Source organism: Magnolia sinica, chromosome 1 (genome assembly GCF_029962835.1).
Source record: "Magnolia sinica isolate HGM2019 chromosome 1, MsV1, whole genome shotgun sequence".
NCBI lineage: Eukaryota > Viridiplantae > Streptophyta > Magnoliopsida > Magnoliales > Magnoliaceae > Magnolia > Magnolia sinica.
Genome location: NC_080573.1, coordinates 132,449,646 through 132,472,680, shown reverse-complemented (window position 1 = coordinate 132,472,680; position 23,035 = coordinate 132,449,646). Strand labels below are relative to the sequence as shown.

General features: G+C 40.0%; 1 protein-coding gene across 4 annotated transcripts; it reads right to left on the bottom strand.

Moving 5' to 3' along the window:
- Positions 1 to 838: 838 nt before the first annotated feature.
- Positions 839 to 19,465, bottom strand: LOC131218094 (uncharacterized). 4 transcript variants are annotated; one of them, XM_058212795.1, is made up of 8 exons: positions 18,805 to 19,465; positions 5,285 to 5,360; positions 5,138 to 5,203; positions 3,614 to 3,787; positions 3,335 to 3,431; positions 1,568 to 1,698; positions 1,356 to 1,472; positions 839 to 1,053 (listed from the first exon to the last, which is right to left on the bottom strand). In XM_058212795.1, exons 1-6 carry the CDS (start codon positions 19,361 to 19,363, stop codon positions 1,579 to 1,581), a joined length of 1,092 nt encoding a protein of 363 aa, XP_058068778.1. In that variant the 5' UTR covers positions 19,364 to 19,465; the 3' UTR covers positions 839 to 1,053; positions 1,356 to 1,472; positions 1,568 to 1,578. The 4 variants fall into 4 exon arrangements, with proteins under 4 accessions (XP_058068778.1, XP_058068764.1, XP_058068760.1 ...); XM_058212781.1 differs by having other exon boundaries at positions 1,356 to 1,492; positions 5,285 to 5,381; positions 18,805 to 19,464; XM_058212777.1 differs by having other exon boundaries at positions 5,285 to 5,381; positions 18,805 to 19,464.
- Positions 19,466 to 23,035: the final 3,570 nt, after the last annotated feature.

The window sequence follows — 23,035 nt, the reverse complement described above, 5'->3', positions numbered from 1 at the left end:
ATGTGGTCATCCACTTGGGTACGGTATTGTAAGAGATGACATATATTATTTATGAGAATTCATGGAAAGTATCACATGCATAACATTTTTACAATTCTATTGCTTAAATTCATGTTCTCTTATTATCCATATTTTATTTTTTTCTCTTGTTTATAAAAATTTGATATAATCTGAACATTTTAAATTTTGAGTAAGAAATGACACTACTGGGCTGTTATGCTCACCCTACTACAAAAATGCACAGGTGCAGAGCTAGAATACTACGAGCAGGTGGGCCTCTACTATTAGTTTTTATTTTTCTAGAAAATTAGGTTTATTTTAAATTTCAATTCAGTTTTTGTTATTTAGATTTAGTTTAAATCCAAATTTCGATGTAGAAAAAGAAAACTATCAAGAGAGTTGAATTTAATAAACATTTCAGCAGTATTTTCCTTTTAGATGACTTTGAATATCTATTAAATTTGATTGAATCATGTGGATTGTAATAAATATCAATATATTAAAACTCACGAACTTGGGATTCGGGTCCCGAATACCCTATTTGGGTACCCGAATGTCAGGGCATGACAAGTCCTCATTGTGATTCGACTCATCCCTGAGTGTAACTTCTTTTCCTTTAGTATGATGCAAGCTTTCCCATTCCACTCTTTTGTGTTCTCTTTATCTTTCTTTTTTCTTTTTCATCCTAACTAGTTCTAAGCATTCAAAACTTAGCAGTGCAAATGAGAGTTGGGTTGACTCGAGTGGCATTTTAGAGTTACATGGGAGAGAATTCGAAGTTAGCAAGTATTTGACACATTAATTTAAATCAGCGCAAAAAAGAGTTGGCAAATGCAACTACCACAAATAAAACTCCAGAATATCCATTCGTTGTGCATTCTATTCAGAGATGATGTTTTATGGTACATAGATTCTATTTGATGTTTGAGAGGTGTATATGTGAATGGCAATAAATGGAAAATCTGAAACCTAAACGACCAAAGTGGACCTGATTGTTCTCATACAAACTTGCAATCCAATGTAAATATATTTCGGAACTGAAATCTCTTTAACCTGCAAAGGAGAGCATCAAAACACCAAAATCAGATAATGTAATTTCTCACAGGAAGACACATTTACTGAAATGAAGAATTCCACGCATGTGGGGCCCATTCAGTGATCCAGACTGTTGATATGACTGGCCACACCATAGATGAGAGATGCTCCAAGGTCAAGCAGAATGACAGGGATCTCATCCAATACCAGATCAACAGTTGGATCTCTAGACCATTTGCCCCACATGTATGGAATCATGGGCCTAAGTTGATGACTCCAAATATCCATTGAAAAGTAAAAACAAAAGGAAACCAGCTCACCATGGAACACATCAAGGAAATGCCAAGGCCAGTTGCCAGCATGCTTTTAAATATTTATACTGCAGTGAGTCTTTGAAAAAACAAAAAGAATATGAATCCTACGAGGTTGTTACAATCCTGCAAGGTGGGTATACAATCTAAAAATTCAGACAAAACGAAGAATAATTCATCTCTCTCACACACACTGAACATAATAAGATCATGAATTGTACCTGGAATGTCGTTAACGGAACTCATCATGATATGAATAATCTTCTTCATCGCTGAAAATTGCGCTATAAAATGTATATGGGTTCTCAATCATTTCTTTCAAGCTAAGGCGCCCATCCTTATCTGTATCAGCCTGTAGTGTATGCAACAATCTTTCAATGAGAACCAAAAATCTGCCCACCAACTCAAATAGAAATGGGAAGTAAACAGTATAAATATGGATTTCAATCCAGTTTTCTACTGTTCTACATTAACCATGAAACTCCTACATTAGCAACCATACTTATTCAGCCTTCTAATGATAGATATCAGTTTCAGACATATTTCATCGAAAAAAAAAAAAAACCTCATTTCCTATTGATACTCGACAAGCTTTTAGCAGAAGTCTCCATAGCTAGTGTTCCAGTGTGTATAGTTTCTCATCACCAATCCAATGGATTGGAAGGAGCACAATGAGATTGCACATAAATCACCATAAACTCCAGACTCTGAAGTCATGACACTTCATAACGTCATAGTCCTCTCCCTCTCCCTCCCCCTCTCCCTCTCTCCCTCTCAATTTGGGTGAGGAAGCAAAGGTCAATTATGGTGCCACAATACCACATTAGAAAATCAATTCACAGTAGTTTCATGAATACCATTGTTAGCCTATAATTCTAGCTTCCAAGTTATGGAATTTTCTTTTGGGAGGTGGTGATCTGTGTGCCATTTATCTCATAGACATGAGACACCTACTTGGATAAGGGATAACCCAAATACTCAGATTGCATGATCTCAACCCTCATGGCCAACAATGATGGTTGAGGGAAAAAAATAACTTTCCACATTTAATTGAGAAAGGGCACAAATTGAAGAGGGTTAGTATCTAAATCTGGGAGATTTCAAGAGTATCCACTATGTACAATAGGACCATTATACCAATGGTTCTGATAACTTGATCAGAACCATGGGTCCGCATACATGAAATCCTATATGTCAGCAAACTATGTGTTTGCTGATGGGCAGGATCCTATAGTTCCACGATGTTTAAGACCACCAGTTCATCACATTGAGGAAAGAGAAGAGTAAACAACCAAGCTCTGCCAGCTGGTCACACCAAATGGAGAAAAAGAGATGCGAGAAAAGTAGTTTCGCTTCAGATTCTTCTAACATTGATGTGGGTAGACCACGTTAACATTCACCAGACATAACCAGTGCACGTGCTTGTCCATCGACACCTCCAGGGGTACCTAGAAACCAAAAATCACTGGGCAGATAAAATAAACACCTGATCGATTGCCCATCTTTTTTAGCATCATTAACAGTCCAAAAAAATTTACATAGACTTTGCAAAAAATAGGATCATCAAATACATGTCCTTCATTGGACATCCAAGCGGTAGGACATCAGCTGAATGGACCAGAGTGATGAGCACATGCACAGAATGTGTGCTATTATGCTGTTAGCCTGCTATTCCCCAAAGGGTGGATTTATATCAATTTTGGACCGTGCTATTGATAGTCCAACTCTTGAATAGATCAACTCATTGAATTATTGTAAGTGTTTGATCAATCGCCTAAAGTTGGATGTGCAACATGTGTCCATTGACCATTGGAAGTTTAAGGGCATCTTTTCAATGTCACTTTTGGATTAAGTCTTATGCTGAAATACATATTGGGCAGTCCAGACAGATGAACAAGTCATGTGGTGAACGCTTACATGGTTTATTCATAGTATAATATAAAAAGGAAATGATACAAGAGTTCAGTTCATTAAGTTATCACAATTACCTGTGACATGATGTAATCTGCCTGTTGTTTTGCATAGTAATGCTCTGATGGGTGAAGTTTATCAATTACAGGTAGCAGCTCATCTGCTGACAAATACCTGAAAAGAAAAGGTGAACTTTTTATTGAAACTGTTCTTTCCTCTGAGTCTCTGACACAGACAGCAGTTCCTCTTCTGAATAATACCTGAACAGGTATTTTCATGAAAAGTAAAAGCAAGCTCATGCAGTAACTAACATGAACAGATTTTAAAAAGTCAATAAAAGATGTTTCATTGCCTACCAATCCTTGTCTCGGTCCAGATCGGTAAACAAAAGTGTAGCCGCACCCTCCATCGAATCATTAGATTGATGTGAGGAGTTGTCACTTACTTCATCATAGTCTCGTATAGAATCAAATAGTCCATGGAAAAATTCCTTTAAGTTCAGTTTCCCGTCTTTGTCAGTATCTCTTTCCCTGATGAGCAAAAAAGACAACAGTCAGCAATAGAATGGGCCAAGGTTTATGTGGAATCTACTTTTGTCCCAAGGTAGTGGGAGCCAACTACTAGTTAAAAAAATTCATACCAGAGAAATAGACAAAGGATACACCTTCCTCTTTATCAGCCACATATATTGTACTAATAGAACATCACAAATAAACCAAAAAGGAAAAAATAAAATAAAATAAAATCCACCAGGTAAAAAAGCCTATGTAGAAACACATGCTGTAGCACCTTGTCAGACATGAGATTTGTAATCCCTATGAATTATGCCACTGCATCAAATTGGGGCATAGGTCCTGAACCATGTCAAGGACTTGCCTGCGATGGACAAACATTTCTTCCGCTTGAAGTCAAAAGACTCTATAGATGGCAAAGCCAATCTGTGCATTGTAGAAAGTAAATTTACATTCAAGACAGGCATCTAAAGCATTCTTCCAAAACAAAATAGGAACCTTATTCTTGAATCTTGATATCAGAAATCCATAGTTGATGCAAGAAAGAACCCTTATGCTAAAGAACCCCCTTTGCTAGGAAAACAACTGGTTGTGGAAGAGAAGAAGAGACGAATCCTTGTCTATGGATTCCACAATTCTCCAAATCAATCCCAAGAAACAAAAAGGAAGAACAAGAAATGATAGGCTGTATTTTCAGCTAACATGAAGGTTAAAGAACCAAGATGCCTCCTCTTGTGGTTATTTCATATAAGCCACACATATGAACATGGCACACATGTGATCATGTGGGGCCCACGCTGGCACACCTATGTTTCTATACATGTGGGCATGATGTTCTGCTTCCATAAATAATAAGGTTATGTATCCCATCAGAAGCTTAAATGCTGCACAAAATGATAAGAAACCCTGATGCCAAGTGAATTGTCCAAACTGCCCTTACAGTTATTTCACAGTGAGCCATTAGTAAGGTATTTTAGTCAGCTCTAATTATTAAAAGAAACCAAAAACTAAAACAAAACAATAAGAGTAGATATATCAGCCATGCTATCACAGGGGCCACACGTGTGATTGTATGGGACTCGCTCTGGACCTCTATCAGTAACTCGTGAAGTAGGCCTGCTTTCATCAGCAACTAGTTGTCAAACTTTTGCCAAGCAATAAAGGGAAGGTCTGTTTTGAATCTTGATCAATGGCGGAACAGGAATGGTAAAGCCAACCCCAAATAGTTGGGATAAGGCTATGATGACAATGACAATGATGACCAAGCATTTTCCATCATACACTAAGAAATGGCTGTTCCATTACTTCTAGGTGACAGAGCTAAAGAAAAAATAATAATAATAATAATAAGAGAAAAACTCATTGAACCTTATTTCCTCTGTGCACAACCATTGAAGCAGCCTCTGGTTATCAGTATCAGCTGGGTGTAAGAAGCTAGAAAAACACATGCAGAAGAAATTAGTGAGCAAAACAAACATTGAGAAACATGAAAAGCTAAGAAAATGGAAAACTTACTCATTAAACTCAGTAAGATTTAGAAGACCATCCCCATCCGCATCTGAAGCATTAAAGTGATCCTCTTTCCACCAACCTATATCGTAAGTGTTATTGTCTGCCATAAAAAGTACAAACTACAATCAAATCTTCTAGAACTCACGTCAGTTGTGGCAATTTAAAGGGCATTGCTTTATTCAAACATCAAGATCACTAACATTCTGATTCCTAGAATAATTGGATGCGGATGGGACAATCTGGTTACCCTCAAACAACCTCAATTCAAAATTTAAGAGATATTTTGGCCTTTCTATATGGGAAGAAAGGAGTATGAAATGTCATCAATATCAATAAGATAACAATTAGCAAGAGGAGAGAATGGTAAGGGGTGAAATTGTTCTTATAAAGGAGGTCACCTGGTTCTATGGGGGAAAGAAGGCAACCTTGTACGTAAACAGGCAGTTATTCTATGAATATTAATACAGATACATTCAACATGCAGTCTAATGCATCAATATAAAGACTTCAAAGCCATGATTAAAGATCACATCAACTCAACGTCTTGGACTTGACATGCACCTTTATAAATCATAGTCTATTAGATGTGTTGTCGTCGTCAAAGCCTTATCCCAACTAATTGGGGTCGGATTCATGAATCCTTTTCCACCATCACACTCCATCAAGGGCCATAACTTCAGTTAGACCAGGGGTCATCAAGTATTTTCTTACCACCTCCCACCACGCCCTTTTGGACCTTCCCCTTGCCCTTCTAGAGCCTTCGACTTGCACCCTCTCCTACCAGCGCAGTTCTTGGTCTCCATTGCAGTCAATGGTAGTGCACTGGGCAACACTAGAGAGTCTGGTATTTGGTTGTTGGTGAGAGATGAGAGCAGCCCCATCTTGAGAGTAGCTTATTGTGGAAGGTGGCTCCTCGTTGGCAATCATGTTGGGGTGCAAATGGGTCAGGTTGGGTTGGCCCAAGAGTAGTCCCAGACCTGACCCATTTAGTAATAGAGTTTGTCTTTTGTCCCCAGAACCAACCCTTTAAAACATGGGTAAGTTTTGGATTGGGTCCAAATCAAAATAAGCCAACCAATTTATTTAGTGGGTCGGGTCTGGGTATAGGAGGATCCAAACCTGACCCATGAGATTATGCATCAGATCTAGAGCAGGTCTGTACAGGGTCTGTATTGGGCTATGACATCCCACAGTGATCCCTACTTTATGGATGGCTCAAATTTTACACAAGTATGCATTGGTGGATTTCTCATGAAGTACCTGTTCATACAACTAGCAGACCTAGCAATAACATTCCTCAGAAAGGCTTCCTTTCTTTTCTTTTTCCTTTTTTTTTTTTCTCTTTTTTTTTTTTTTTTTGAATTGCAACCAAATATTATTAGAAAAAGCACAAACAAACAAGAATACAACGATGGAAGGCGATGAGCTATCATCCCCTGAAATATATAGACATAAAGACAACTACGCAGAAAAGTTAAAGGCTACAGGTATACTGTCAGTCAGCCCAAAGCACCTATTGCCACAATTCCTAAAAGCTTCAAGACATGCCAAGCCACTGACCCTTCCAGTTTGCAAAGGACTTTGGCATTGAGATGTCTCTGAAATCTAGAGAAGGGAAGCCCACCCAACAATCACGAACTAGGCCATTCTAGAAATAATGAAATATACTCCTTTGACTCTCTACATTTGAAGATACAAGCATTTGTTTCTTTCCAAATACTTTATAAAATAAATGTCACCATTTCCCGCAGAATTGAACCTTGGAAGGAAAATGGACTTCTCACCCCAGACCACAATCAAATAAAAACATATTCATTATAGGACATATTTTATGCCAAAATGATTGAAAATAATTCCCCAAAAGGCCCTAGTGAATCTGCAATGAATAAAGATGTGATTAACAGATTCTTCGTCCTCCTTATATATGAAGCACATATTAGAATTGTCATATTATTCTTCTTAAGATTATCCTATAAGAATTTTATCAGCCATGGCAACACATACAAAAGCTTCGACTCTGGTCACACAGAAACTTTCCACACCCCTGCGAACGGCAATGGCTTTACAGAATATCTCATCCTAGTTTTCATAAATGTCTTCGACAAAAATCTGCTATCAACCATTTCAAAATTTTCCTATCATCTGCACATAAGTCAATTCGCACATTACATATTTTTTCAATAAGCCTCCCACAAGTGGTAATTTTGTCATTCCTAAGATTTTTGCAAAGCAACACATTTCATACCATTGTCACCCCTTAACATCATAACCATCCACCACCTTTGCTTCCTGATTTGAAGAAAGCCGAAAAAGAGAGAAGAAAGATTCCAGAAGGGGTATCTCGTCAGTCCATAGATTGCCAAAAACACATCTTATCACCTCGACCAATAAAGAACCTAGTTCCCTTGCATAATAAGCATGCCATCACGTGAGGCAAGAGATGGCATTGATCAGAGAATCCTCTTCTGAATGAGCTGATTGCTTTCCAAGCATCCAAAGCTGCTCTTCTCAAGGGTAGACACAAAAACCACTCCACTGTTAGGATCTTACCTCTTCAGGAGAAGAAAGAAGAAGGTAGAATGAACGGGCTTCAAACCATGGCTCCTGTGAAGAGCTCCAACTTCCAAGTTCCTTCATCCCCAATGCCCTGGGTTATCCACACCAGTGATGAACCCTTTCGCATTCTTAAAACCTAGAGAGAGGGGGAAGAGGCAGACATCCACTAGGCCTGGGCGTGGATCCCTTGGGTGTATATATAGAGTTTCCACAGGCTTTAGACCCATGGGCCTCCTCTCTCATACATGTAGGCCATCACCAACCACTTGCATATAAGAGGCTTTCACACAAGAACTTTACCGTTTGGCACTTCATCCATCCATATATCCTTCCATATTATCATCACCCTACCATCATGTTGGCCCAAGACCAAACATGGAACCCACTTGGTGATCTTGAAGAAGATCCACAATTGGAATAGTGACAGGCCATGACAGAAAGAAAACCGATTTACTTAAAACCATTAAATCATGACCATTTTTAATGAAAACATTTTGGACCCAAAAGACTGCATGTGAGCATAATTAACTTGGCCTGTCAATCCAAGTGTTTAATGAAGATCTTTTGGACCCAAAAGATTGCCGCCAATGTATTGCCAATATATTGCGAAGTACCACCAATGTATCGCAATATTTTTGACTATATATATTCAATATGTCGCTTGTATCGCCAATGTATCGATATCACCAAAAATCTATTTATTAAAAAACATTCCATTTCAAATTTTTATAGGTGCATGGTTGTAGGATGAAATGCATGTATGTTTGTATATGTATGCATACATGCAAGGATGGATGGATGATTGGTTGGATGTATGCATGTATGGATAGGTGGATGGATGGATGGATGGATCATGCATGTGTGTATATGCATGTGTTATTGTATGTATGCATGCATGGATGGATGGATGGATGGATCATGCATGTGTGTATATGCATGTGTTATTGTATGTATGCATGCATGGATGGATGGATGGATCATGCATGTGTGATTGTATGTATATATGTGCCTACATGCATGGATGGTTGGATGGATGGGTCTGCCATTTTCCCCATGTTTCCCTAATACTTTCCTGAGTCAGCAACACATGCTTTTTGGCCCCAACTAAAGGGAAACTTATTACGCATGCACCTTTTTTGCTATTAATTGATTCCTAGATATGCAAATGTGTGTATTTTAGCATTTGTTAAAGTATCATTGAGAAACTGCACCATTTTCCCCATGTTTCCTTGAGTCAGCGTTACATGTTTTTAGGCCTCCAATTAAAGAAAAAACAATTATGTATGGGTATTTTTTGCAATTATTAGATTCCCAAGTATGCAAATATGTGTATTTTAGCATATCCTAAATTTTCACTGAGAAATTCCAACATTTTCTTATGTTTCTCCAATCTTTCCTTCAGTCAACAGTACATTTCTGGGTATCAACAATATCAATACATATTTCTATATCCCCATCCAGCGATGCATGTAACAATATTGATACTACAAACACTGGTCCTAAGAGAAGCCAATTATATCACTGATTATCTTACGAAGAAGTCTATAGAGCTAATCCTTACATCGAGAACTTTTATCGATTGCCTTTCTGGACCGTGGCTCCTTTTCTTTTTTGTCTAAAAGAATTTTTAAGTTTTTCATTTATTTAAAAAAATAAAAAAAAAAAAAAAAATTGACAACTTTTGTCATGGTGTAAGACATGTCATATTTGACCATTTAAAAAGCTATTTTGAATGGATAACACATTGATTGCTTCTACATTGACTCGCAGCATAGGTTGGCAAAAAGGGCATATGCAAGTTGGATATTAAGAAAGTTTACGATCATGTGAAGTATGATTTTGTACACTATATGTTGGGGAAGCTGGGTTGTGGGCAAAGATGGAGGCAGTGGATCCAAGCTTGCGTTTGTTCAGGTAAGTTCTCCAAGCTAATTAATAGATCTCTAGAAGGTTTCTTTAAGGCTTTGAGGGACCTTCAACAAGGGGGTTAGACCATAAGCCTCATTAGTGGGTTCAAGGTGGAGAATGTTTGATGAGGACATCACTTTACGTACACCTTTACACACATATCAGAGGAGGAGGCAGGCTGCACTGATTTCTCTATGGCTAAGCGAGTATCCGTGATCATATTGAAGACACCATGTGCATGTAAGAGCATCTAGAAGACCCCACACTAGGAAGATGCACATGAGTTGCTTGAGGGAGTGATTTGGACCGTCAAATTCGAGGGACGTGACGATCAGGTCGTTGAATCACATAGATCACATGATTGGACCATTGATCATTGATCATTTTCATCATTATTGGACACTATTATCATTTAGGATTTAGTTTATGATTGATTTATATTTTGGACACCTTATGAGTGATTTTATTTGATTTTTCATTAGACTACGGTTATTTTAGTCAAAATTCATAAGACAGGGTTTAAATTGTAATTTTGAAAAGTTCTTGAGGCTATAAAAGAGGGGGGCGTGTGACCTCTCATTACTTGGTTTTGAGAAAAAAAAAATGAGAGAGAGAGAGAGAGAGAGAGAGAGAGCTCCTTGTTTTCTTCTTCCATCTTCATGTGATGTAAGGGTGACTTCCATGTGAATTAGAAGGAAGATTGGTGCGAAGCTTATTTTCATCAAGAGAAGTGCAAGGCTTCTTTCTGTCCCCCACACTCTTATCCCTTCATCAACAAGCAAGGTATTCTTCCACATTCTTTGATTTTCGTTCTCCTTCATCCCAAGCCATCAATATCTTCCCGATCTTCATCTCTTTTACATCAAAAGATGATCCAAACCCTAACCTTAAACCTAGAAATTCCAAATCTTCCTATTTCCCCAAATTACCAAACCCTAGTTCTTCACAACCTTCAATTGAACCCAAAACCCTAATTCTTATCATAGTACCTAAACCCCTCAAACCCTTACCCAATTTACCCCATTATCCCTAATTCCAAGTATTTCCCCAATTCTCCTAAACAATAATTTCACCCTAGGTAGTATTAGACATTCCCTTTTGGAAATAGGCTTACACCAACCATGCTATTTGGATATCCCTACATCTATTAGATCCTAGTTTCTCTTATTTAATTGTATTGTAGGATGATGCTTGGTAACCTAGGCTTGAATTATGCATGATCTCCTTTTGGAATTTTGGTATTTGTGATAATGGTAGCAAGTTTTGTGATTTTTATTAATTAATTTAATTTTCCTGGTTTATCTCACACAATATTTAAGTTCATGCATCGGTCCTACATCAATATTGAGCTTCAAATCTCTCACCTCCAGTTTGTTGATGATACCCATCACTTTTTACGAGGCACAAGAAGTCATGGTAGAAAATTTGAGGAAGATCATGAGATGCTTTGGACTAGTGTTTAGATTGAAAGTTTTTTTTTTTTAAGGATAATGATTTTATTCAAAACTATCAGGCAACAACCCAAAACAACAAAAAATACAAAGTAACAAAGATAAAGCAAATATTATAACCCCAAGGATGGATGAGCAGAGGAAACATCACAATGAAGAATAGAAGTTTTCCAATCAATTACATCCCTTTTAGACTTCCAATATACTTCTTCCCAAGGCCCCAATCTATTCCGAAAACACCGAGCATTGCATTTCCCCCAAGTATTCCAAAGGACCACAGGTAAGATCAAACGACATGAAACTCGACACTCCTTGGCCAACTACGCCTCGTGCCAAACCCAGAATAGAAGATCAACTGAAGGAGGCATCACCCAAGCATAATTAAAAGCCTCAAGGACCCGGTTCCACACTTGACCAATGAACGGACAATAGATAAATAAATGATCAATTGATTCTGCATTAACCATGCGTAGGAGGCAAATGTTGGCAAGAATCATTGCTCTCTTCTGAAGGTTGTCTAGATTGAAAGTTTATATATTAAAAAGCAAACTATAGGGGATCAGTTTGTCTAAGGAGGAGGTGGTAAAGCTAGCAGAGGTTTTCAAACACCCTATCGGGTATTTTCTATTGTCATATCTTGGTCTTCTGTTATATGTGGGTAAACAGACGAAGCACTTGTGGGAAGGTCATCGAAAGAGTAGAAGGAAAACCGTCGAGGTAGAAGAGTAGACATCTCTCTTTGGGTGGTAGGATTACGTCCATGAAAGCAACATTGTCGAGCTTGCCCCTTTACTTCATGTCCTTTTTTAGATGCTCGAAGTCTGTGCTGGTTTGGTTGAAGAAATTGTGGAGTGATTTCTTTTAGCAAGAAGCTATAGAAAACCACAAGGAAATGGGGAGAGGAGAAGCGTGCCAGCCTTGCAAGTAAAGAAGAGCAGGCATTAAGAGGCTTGAGGAGTAAACCTTACACTACTAGGTAAATGGATGTGGAGATTTAAAATGGAAGATGGGAATTTATGGAGAATCGTGATTACTTTACAGCAAGCATGGTGTCAAGATGTTTTTTATTTTTTTATTTATTCTATTATTATTATGATTATTTTTTATTTTTTTATTTTTTTATTGTTATTATTATTATTATTTTTTTTTTGGGGGGGGGGGGAGAGTTTCTCCATTGGGGATGGGGAGATGATTCATCTGCCTATGATCCTCAGACAGACGATCAGACTAAGGTCGTCAATAGGAGTTTTGAAATTTTGCTTAAATGCCTTGTGGGTGATCACGTCAGAACTTGGGATATTGTTTTGCCTATAGCCGAGTTAGCGTAAAATAGTTCCATTAATAGACAAACTTAGGAAACCTGTAGATCATATACCTATGTCTATATTCCATAGACCATCTAAGTCAGCACATGAGTTTGCATGTGACATACATGAGTTGTATAGTGAGATCAGGAAGCGAATTAACTTACGTAGTGAAAAATACAAAGCATTTGCTGATTCTCATCATAGATTTCAGGAATTCCAAGTAGGAGATTATGTCATGGTTCGTATAAGGCCTAAGCGATTCCCAAATGGGGCTATTAAAAAGTTGCAAGTGCATAGTGTAGGACCATACAAAAATACTGCAGAAATTAGGTCCTAATGCATACGTAGTAGACCTTCTACCTACCATGGGAAATAGCTTTACTTTTAATGTAGAAGTTCTAGTACGATACAAGGGTCCTGCTACTTTGACTTCTGATCCATTTTCAGACCCTCTCACCGACCCTGATCCAGTCCTTAACCTATGGCCCTTACCTAACCAATCATCCCGGCCTTTGCCACCTTACCTTCCTTGCCTGCTCGAAGTGAACAAGTTGAAGACATATTGGATGCGCAAGTGGTTTCCACTCGCCATTGGGGATTTTAGAAATTCCTCATCAAGTGGAAGCACATGCCGATTTCAAATAGCACCTGGATTACAGAGGCAGGGCTGCAGACTTGGGATCCCGACATCTTGGAGCGCTACAGGAGTTTTAGTCCACCAGAGGTGAACTCTTCTCAGCCAAGGAGAGTTAATGAGGACATCACCTTACGTACACTTTTGCATACGTACCAGAAGAGGAGGCGGGCCGCAATGCCGCACCGATCTCTCTATGGCTAGGCGACTACCCATGATCATGTTAAAGACCCCATGTGCATATGCAAGCATCTGAAAGACCCCTACACTTTGAAGATACACATGAGTTGCTTTAGGGAGTGATAACCCTAATTCCAAGTTTTTCCTAATTTCCCTAAAGCCTCAATCTCACCCTAGGTAGTATTAGACCTTCTTCTTTAAAATGGGCTTCACCCTATGTTATTTGAATGTTTCTACATCCATTAAATCCCAGTTCCCTTATTTAATGGTTTTGTATGATGGTGCTTGGCAACCTAGGCTTGAATTATGCATGATCTCCTTTTGGAATCTTGGTATTTGTAATGATGGTAGCAAGTTTTGTGATTTTCATTAATTAATTTAATTTTGTTGATTGATCTCTCATAATATTTGAGTTCATGCATTGGTCCTACATCACCATTAGTCTTACTCTTAACCCTATGAAGGATGACGAATCTGAAGAGGCACAGTCGGCTTCCACAGTGTTGAGTACGGCCCGATTTGTGAAGGAGAGTCGTTAACGTGGAATCAGGTATGCTCTGGTAGGATGCAAGACCGATCCAGTTAATAATGTTATTATTCAACCACCTAAGATTCCGGACATTTTGTCACAATTATAGGATTTGGTTCCTAATGAACTACCAAGTGAGCTTCCACCCATGCGCGACATTCAGCATGCAATTGATTTGGTACTCAGAGCACCATTACCAAATTTTCCACCCGATAGAGCATGCAGAGCTTCGTCGACAGGTGGAAGAATTGTTAACAAAGGGGTTCATTTGTGATAGCATCAGCCCGTGTGTCATGCCGGTGTTGCTGACACTAAAGAAGGATGACAACTGGTGAATGTGTGTTGACAGTCGTGCCATCAACAAGATAACAATAAAGTACCGCTTTCCCATTTTGCGCCTAGACAACATGTTGGACATATTCGCAAATGCTCCAATTTTTTTGAAGATTGATTTGCGAAGCGAGTACCACCAAATAAGAACTCGTCTTGGAAATGAATGGAAAACTGCTTTCAAGGCAAAGGATGGATCGTATGAATGGCTAGTTATGCCGTTCGCCTTGACGAATGCACCTAACACATTCATGTGGGTGATGATGCAAATTCTGCGACCATTCACTGGCAAGTTTGTCGTCATATACTTCGATAATATCCTCATCTATAGCCATTCATGAGAAGATCATCTGGACCATCTTCGCCGAGTGATAAGAGTACTATGCCATGAGAAACTCTACATCAATTTGAAGTGTGTCTTCATGAGTTCTAGTGAGGTCTTTCAGGGGTTCGTGATTTCAATAGAGGGCATGAAGGCTAATTCAAAAAAGATAAGGGCCATTGTTGAATGGTCTACTCCCATAAACATTCATGAGGTTCACAGTTTTCATGGGCTTGCAACATTTTATCGAAGGTTTGTTCGGAACTCTAGTTCCATCATGGCGCCGATTGTTGAATGTATGAAGTCTAGTCCATTTGAGTGGACTAAAGCAGCAACAAAGGCATTTCAAGAAATCAAGCAAAAAATGATAAAGGCTCTAGTTCTTAGACCTCCTTATTTCGAAAAAGTGTTTGAAGTTGCCTATGATGCATTGCAAGTAGGCATAGGAGGTGTCCTTAGCCAGGAAGGACATCTGATGGCCTTTTTTAGTGAGAAACTCAATAAGGCGCGAAAGAAGTATTCTACATACGATGTGGAGTGCTTATCTTCAAGAGTTCAGCACTCATTTCTGGTGCAAGCACCAAGTACCCAAGGTATAGCTTGCACGATGGGCACTTATTCTTCGATATGAGGTTATGTATTCCTAAGAGTTCCTTGCGAGAGCTTGTTATACGAGAGCTTCATTCAGGTGGCCTAGTTGGTCACTTTGTTATCGATAAAAACGGCAGCCCTAGTTGAGGACCGTTTCTATTGGCCAGGTTTAAAGAAAGATGTTGGGATCGTTATTCGTCAATGTCGAGCGTGTCAGCTGGGTAAATGTAGCAAGCAAAATATTGGTATTTATACACCATTACATGTGCCAGATGCTCCATGGGAAGACATCAGTATGGATTTCGTCTTGGGATTGCCTAAGACTCAACATGGCTATGACTCTATTTATATTGTGGTTGACAGGTTTTCGAAGATGGCTCAGTTTGTCCCTTGTAAGAAGACATCGAATGCCATGCACATCACCAACGTTTTCTTTAAAGAGGTGGTTCGTCTACATGGTGTTCCCAAAACTATTATATCTGATTGCGACGTCAAGTTTATGAGCTACTTCTGGCGCACCTTGTGGTCTAAGTTTGGGAACTAAGTTGAAATCCTCAAATGTTTATTATCCGCAAATAGATGGGCAGACTGAAGTTGTAAACCCTAGCCTTGGGAATCTACTTCAATGTCTGGTTGGTGATCATATCAGCTCATGGGACATCGTGTTACCACAAGCTGAGTTCGCTTATAACAATTATATGAACCGCGCTACAGGACTCTCCCTTCGAAATTGCGACCGGAAGGCGACTGCGACAACCTATCGATTTAGTCCCACTTCCTGGTGTGACTCAATCGAGGCAGGACGCTAAAGCTTTTGCACAACATGTTAAGGAGATACATGAAGAAGTTTGGCGAAAGATCACCCCTAGTAATGAAAATTACAAGGGATATGCAGATGTTCAACGACGTTCTGCACAATTCCAAGAAGGAAATAGAGTCATGCTGTGACTTAAGCCTGATCAGTTTCCAGCAAGCTCTTATACAAAGCCCCACTCCAAAAAGGCAAGTCCTTACATTTTGAAGAAGCTAGGTGATAATGCATACCAAATTGAGCTGCCACCTGAAATGAAAATCAACCCCATTTTTAATGTGGAAGACTTTACAGTTTATCTTGGACATCATGCAAACGAGAACATGGAAGAACAGGCTATCCAGATACCTGAGATACCACACCAGTTCAAAGAAATCATTGAGGACGCATTGGATGATCAGATAGTTTCCACAAGCTATGAGGGGTATCAAAAGTTTCTTGTCAAATGAAAGAGCCGACCAAGGTCCGACAGCACATGGATTTCAGCCATGGAGTGCCGTAAAGGCCGTTACGGGGTCATAAAGGCCGTTACGTAAAGGTAACGATGGCAACCGTTAGACGTTACGGGGTCGAAACGGCCGTAACAACCGTTATGGAAAAAAATAACCCGTAATTGCCGTTAATGACATGTTACATCCCCTATAAAAGCCATAATAGCCCCGTAATGGTCTATTACAAGACATATACATGGTTTTCATACTTTTTAATTAACATTACGGGGCAGATACAGGTTTTTCGGGAATTTTTTCAATAAATAAAAAAAATAAAAAAGAGAGACCGTAACGGCCATTACAGGGTCGTAACAACTGTTACGCCCCGTATCGTAAAGGTAACAGTAGTGGCCGTTATGGCCACCGTTACCGTTACGAAACACCTTGATTTCAGTAGAAGATTTCAGGTGCATCAACCCAGAACTCTATGAGGAGTACATTGCCATTAACTCGACGGAGCCAAGTTTTTTCAAGACAGGGGAATTGATGCAATCGTCCCACATCCCACACGTGCACACTCCACACGTGTGTACAAGAAAATGACCGCCTTCCTTTTTTAGCCCATCAACACTTCCCATTTCTTTCAAATCTCTAGATTAGGAAATTTGCTCTCTTTCATATCTTTATTTTAGGCAGGAAATAATTTTAAATATTTTCTTATCTAAGTATCTTCTTATTTTAGGCATTTTCTTAATTATAATGCTTTGTTATTTAGGTGTTTTCCTATTTTCGTATATTTTTAGATTACATAGCCTTTATTATATATTGTAAGGTTTGATTATAAATAGGGTCTATGGCCTATGGAATAAGACAAGCTGATTAATATTCTCTTTATGAATATATGAAGCATCGGCTCTATGGAAAGGTGTGTTAGATATGAAGCAGGAGGTTCTCAAAGGTATTGGTTTTATCGTTGCTAAGGGCGACAATATTCTCTTTTGGGAAGATATCTAGGTGGGAGCAAAAGCTCTAAAAGATGTATTTCTGAATATATATCGTCTGGCCCCGAATCTGCTTATTTCGGTAGCTGACAGTTACTACACTCATGGGAATGACATAGTGTGGAACCTCTCCTATAGAAGAAATCTCCACGACTAGGAGATTGAAGAGTTAGCAACTCTTCTCAGTCGCATTAGCAGTGGCAAGCCGGATCAGCTAGGTACAGATAGGCCGGTGTGGAGATTTGACAAATTGGGCACCCTCTCGGTCAAATCCTTCTACAACTTCATCTGTAGGAAACTCGATGTTACAGAAGAGATAATGACAGATAAAGTGTGGAAATATAAACTTCCTCCAAAGATTGCGGCATTTGGCTGGTTGGTTCGTGAAAGGAAGGTATTGACAATTGATAATTTGAGGAAAAAAGGAATGATAATCACCAATATTTGTCCATGTTGTATGGCGGATGCAGTAGACCATCTATTCATTCATTGCCCTTTCATCAATCAGATCTGGTCAATTATTTTCTCTTGGTTCGGTATGTCCTGGTCCCTTTCAGATTCAACGGGTCGGTTGCTCAAAACCTGGCATGGTGTTACCCTTGGAAAGCAAAGAACTTTGGTCTGGAGAATGGCCCTTATGGCAGTTTGGTGGTCGGTGTGGGAGTAAAGGAATGGGAGATGTTTTACGGGTGAGTCCAACTCGGTGGGGTCCATAGTGAATAGAGTTCATTATTATATATTCGAGTGGGCTTCCAATGTGGTTCATTTAAAGGATTGTAATTTGTTTTTGTACGGAGGGTAATTGATCTGCTGACTCGGCGGGTTGGTTTTCTCCTTGTAATCCTCTCTTTTAACGCAAGTTTCAGTTATCTCTCAAGGAAAAAAAAAAAAAGCTCTTTATGAAATTCTCTTATTTTCTCAATGGTAGCTGTTGAGGGAGGGGGAGTGGTCTCTAGTTCAAGACTAGAGGACCGTTGAGCTTGCTCACAGTCTTGTATTTGTGATCTCTAGCATTTGGCTAGAGGATTGTTGGGTCTTTTCTCGCAATCTCTTTCTTTTCTCATTGATTTATTTGGTTTCCCTTTCGGGTTTGCATCAACGTACCTCCATATTGAAGATATGAGATAATTACATTCACAGAGGGTTTGCCAGAGTCTAGCAGTGGTTTGTTGTAGTTATTAGCCTTTGTCTTTCTTTAGTAAATTCAGTCTATCCATCAAAACAAAAAAGAAAATATCTGTGTTTGTGTAGATCATCATCATCATTATCAGCTATGCTTTACCCCAGCTAATTGGGGTTGGCTGAAGTCCACAATCAGTTACTGTCATCTATGATAGCTTTCAGCCCCATTCATGGTTTTATCACATACACGGATTTAAAAAAGAAATGAAAACTATACAGAATTCACTAAAATCAAGTAATCGAACCAACCAAAAAGAAAAACAAATTCGAAAACACCAGAAACCACTCACCGGAGGAAGAATGCCGGGCCCATGCCGGCGGCTCATACTCCTGCAATGAAACAAACCCGTCGTGATTCTTATCATGCACCTGCATATCCCTATACGACCGATGGATCACGTCTTTCCGCGCCGTCTTCAGATGCCACTCCAACAGCTCGTTGAGGCTCACGAACCCATCGGTCGGATCCACGTCGAGGCTCGGGAAGAGAACGACAAGCCGGTTGGTGATATTGAACCGGTCCTCGTCGTTGAGGTAGTCCTCGGCGTTCATGAAATCTTCCCACTCGGGCTGGGACTCGTGTGCAGGGGCGGCATCGACGAACTCCTTGTAGTGCTCCTGGAAGTACTGGCGCTCCCATTCCTTTGCTTCGCGATGGCGCTCTATATTGGCGATGATAGGGTCGAAGGGGATCGGAGAGTGTTGGCGACGGTGGCGGTCGTCGAAGGAGGAGGACCGGAGCTTGAGGCGGCGATTGGGGCGGTGAGGTTGCTTGGGGGAGAAGAAGATAAATAGGAGAAGGAAGATTGCTATGGTTGTGTAGAGAAGGAGCGTTGAGGCATTTCCCATCGCTCTTCTTCTTCTTCTTTCTTCCTTCTCTCGTTTTTTCAGAAAGAGATCTGGCTAGAGAAGGAAAGCTGATGGTGTTCTAGGATTGCAACTCGCGTTTTATATAAACAGTACATACACGGCTTTCAGTTTTTAAAGGGGGGGCCATGTTTAAATAATCCAGACCATTGGTTTGTAGTGTCCCGACGTGGATGGGATTTAATTTTTAATTTTAACGGACATTAGTTTTTAATATATGGATTTGTGATATATATAAAGATGGTTAAGAAGATAAATACATCTACGGTCCACATTCAAGTAAAACAGGTCATAATAGTTTTTTATGTGATATTCGAATATGGAAAAAAAATTTAGAGCATGGTCCATCAACTTTTGGAATCAACAGATCAACGGTCTTGATTTGGGAAAAATGGGAAATGAAGTCACGTGTATACTCTAGAAATATGCTGCGCGCGTACCATGTTATCCTGGGGTTGGGATGGATGGAATTTGCGTCGTCCGGTTTTTACGATGTGTGCTGGTGTCTTCGATTCTGATTAGTGGGGCCTATGGACCGGTCATCCAGACCAGTATCCTGATGTGGGCCCACCTTGCATGTACCATGCTTCGAAAACTTCCTTGATGCAATGTTCAAGTTTCGATTTTCGACTAAAAAGAGAAATACGACAACGGTCCACATTCAACTGAAGAGGGCCCTAGTTTTAGCAGCTGGACTTGGAACCGATGGGATTTTGAGGTCACTCTATGGCCAGTGGAAGGTAACTGAAGAACGGTCCGGATTACTGAACCATGGTCCATTCTCAGAACTTAGAACGCGTGTATACATGCGGGCGTACATCGTAGAAGACCTCTCAAATATGGAGAGTTTGACTAAATGAGTTTGCAGTGACCTCGGACTCGATGCGAATCTAGCTTAGAGAAGAAGATGCGAATGGGAAGTAAGTTGTTGTGAGATAGGGAAACTGACACACCTCAATTTCGTTCCTCCACATTTATTACCATACACGTGGCATTGGCACATGTGTATGATGATCCGAACCAGGCATTCTGTCCATTGATTTGTCGATTTGTCAAATTTTGATTTAGTGAATGTGAGCCATTGAATCCTTTTGTCCGCCACAGATTAAAGGGTGACTTTTTATCTGTTTCCCTCAATGCTACCTATCAATGAATGTTTTCAATCCGGTCTATGTTAGAGACAGCGTACCTCACATGCCTCCATAGACAAGAGGCATCGTTCGTGGAGAAACTGAAGAGGCATGCAGTATGGATTCGTGGCACGCGTGTGAAGGATACAGCCCGTTCGTCAGATGTGGCCCACAGTGTACAAATAGAGTAACCGAAAATTTTGAGGCGTCCCACTCGGAAGGGGGCCCACATGTAAGAAAACAATGGACGGCTAGCGAAAAGTTGGCCAGTGGTATGTATTCCATGCACACCGATGGCCCATCCATTAAGTGAACAGGCCAGAAGTTTGGGCACGGAAAGCTTGCTGTGGACCCCACCTGATGGTGGACCAGATCTCGAACATGTGTTCAATGTCGGCACGTGTGCTGTGAATCACCCTTTGATTTTCTCTTGTGAATTGGATGGCCACCGAGTGTACCAAAACTAGGAGGATAGAATCACGGCTATCAGGATAATTGACGTCTGGTTTGAGCGTGGACCGTCCAACTCTCTCTTTATTTTTATTTTTTGTTCTTTCCCGTTGTTTCGTGACCACTGATCATTTCCTTATATCATCTTATCAGTTTTGGTTTTTCCTATGAGGCACCCATGTAGGGTCCACCAGATGAATGGATTGGAGTGTTCGATATTTGGATACTCAAAGCAGTCACGTCCATTTCTTCCGAAATCGAATTGGCTGTTCCCCGCCAGATGAAGTTAATGTACGGGGAAGCTAAGCAGGGCCACCACAATTTCCATGTGACATCCACACCATCCATCGTTTCACCAGTCCCAAAAATCAAGTGGGCCACACGACAGGAAACAGTGGGGATGAAACACCAACTGTTATTTATATGCCATCTAAACTGTTCACAGGGTTTCTTATCACTACAGAGATGAACTTAAAAAATAAAAATTAGCCTGATTAAAAAAATTCCGTGGCTGCTGGTAGGTTTCAATGGTGGGTGTTTTCCATTTTCCGTCATGTGGCCCACTTGAGTCATGGATCTGCCTCATTAATGGAGAAACTGATGGACCGTGTGCATGTCACCCGGACATCTGGCTTCGGGGCACAGGAAATTCGAGTCCGTTTATGCTGGACTGTTGCTTTAAACGAAGGTCCTTTCGATTTGGGGGACTCATTTACAGGATTGTTGCAACTTGTCCACCGTAACTGTGGGTCCCAGTGTACACCAATCAAGACCATCCAAATGCTAAACTGTATTGTAGATGTAGAACAGATCGAAGCTTCCACTTATGCTCATGTGGGGTGTAGCGAGGATTAATATTTGCAGCAATGCATCTACATGCCAAACACACACACGTGCCAATGTGGCATCTATGGACCAGATCGTGTCCCCGCCAAGTGGGCCAAAAACTCATGCGAGTCGACGTTTATGTGAATTTCAGATGGGCACGCATTGATGGAAGAGCGCACCTGATTCAGGAATAGAAACGTCCATTCGAGTCGGATTACATTCCAGGGATTGTTCTTCTGTCATGCCAGCCACAAAATTTTAGGGCAAGCTTGGTCGCAACAAATCAGACTGAGCAATCGTGAAATTTCATGATATTTGGTTCAACCAAACCCATCATTAATCTGAAATAGCCTTTGTCTATCAGCTGCTCCGGACTTTCAGATCCTCACTATCTGTTTTAAGGCTTCAAAAGGCAGTCATATTTGCCCAGATATTCTTCTACTCGCAGTTTATGAAAACAACAATTGCAATAAGGCAATTCATGAAGGTGGTTTGCTCAAATGCATCCATAAGCATATCAATATGTTATGTTTGGGCTTTAGTTTTGAATATGGGTCATCTTCTAATGATCCAAACCATCCATGCGACGAGTCTCACTTTTTATGGTGTAAAGGTTTTTTTTTTTTTTTTCTAAGATCTCAATTGGATTATTTCAAACCTATGGTATTTTTTGTTCTTTTGCATTGAACACGAATGACAGTCATAACCATTGTATAATCAAAGGGTTGAAATATTCAATCCGAGAGTTTTCTTTCAGGCATCCCTCATACACAGGGAGCGCTATGAAATAAACCCTTTGGGTCCTTGAAAAAAAAATTCCAGCGACTAAGAGTCCTGACATACATCATTGCTATACGTGAGGATGTATTCGAGCAAACCTCTTCATGATACAGCAATACAGGTGCAACAAACAGAGGCAACTTATAAGTGCATGTTTGGGTAGCCGGAATACCCCACCAGAGTAACACAGTTCAGATAAGACCGATCATGATTTGGGGCGCAAAAAGCAGGGAAACAACAAAATGCCAGTTCTGCTCTGTGTTGCCCAAACATCAAACTTACCAAGTGCACTCATGAGCTGGAACTGCACCCAACGCCATCAATTTATAGTCTCGCACAACAAACTGCCGTTGGAAGACTAAACTAAGAAAAGCCGACAGAGAACTCCTTAATATTAACTCAACAAGCCAATTGATTTGAGTAAAACAAGATACAACATACTTCCCATTTTCTGAAAGCCAAAATT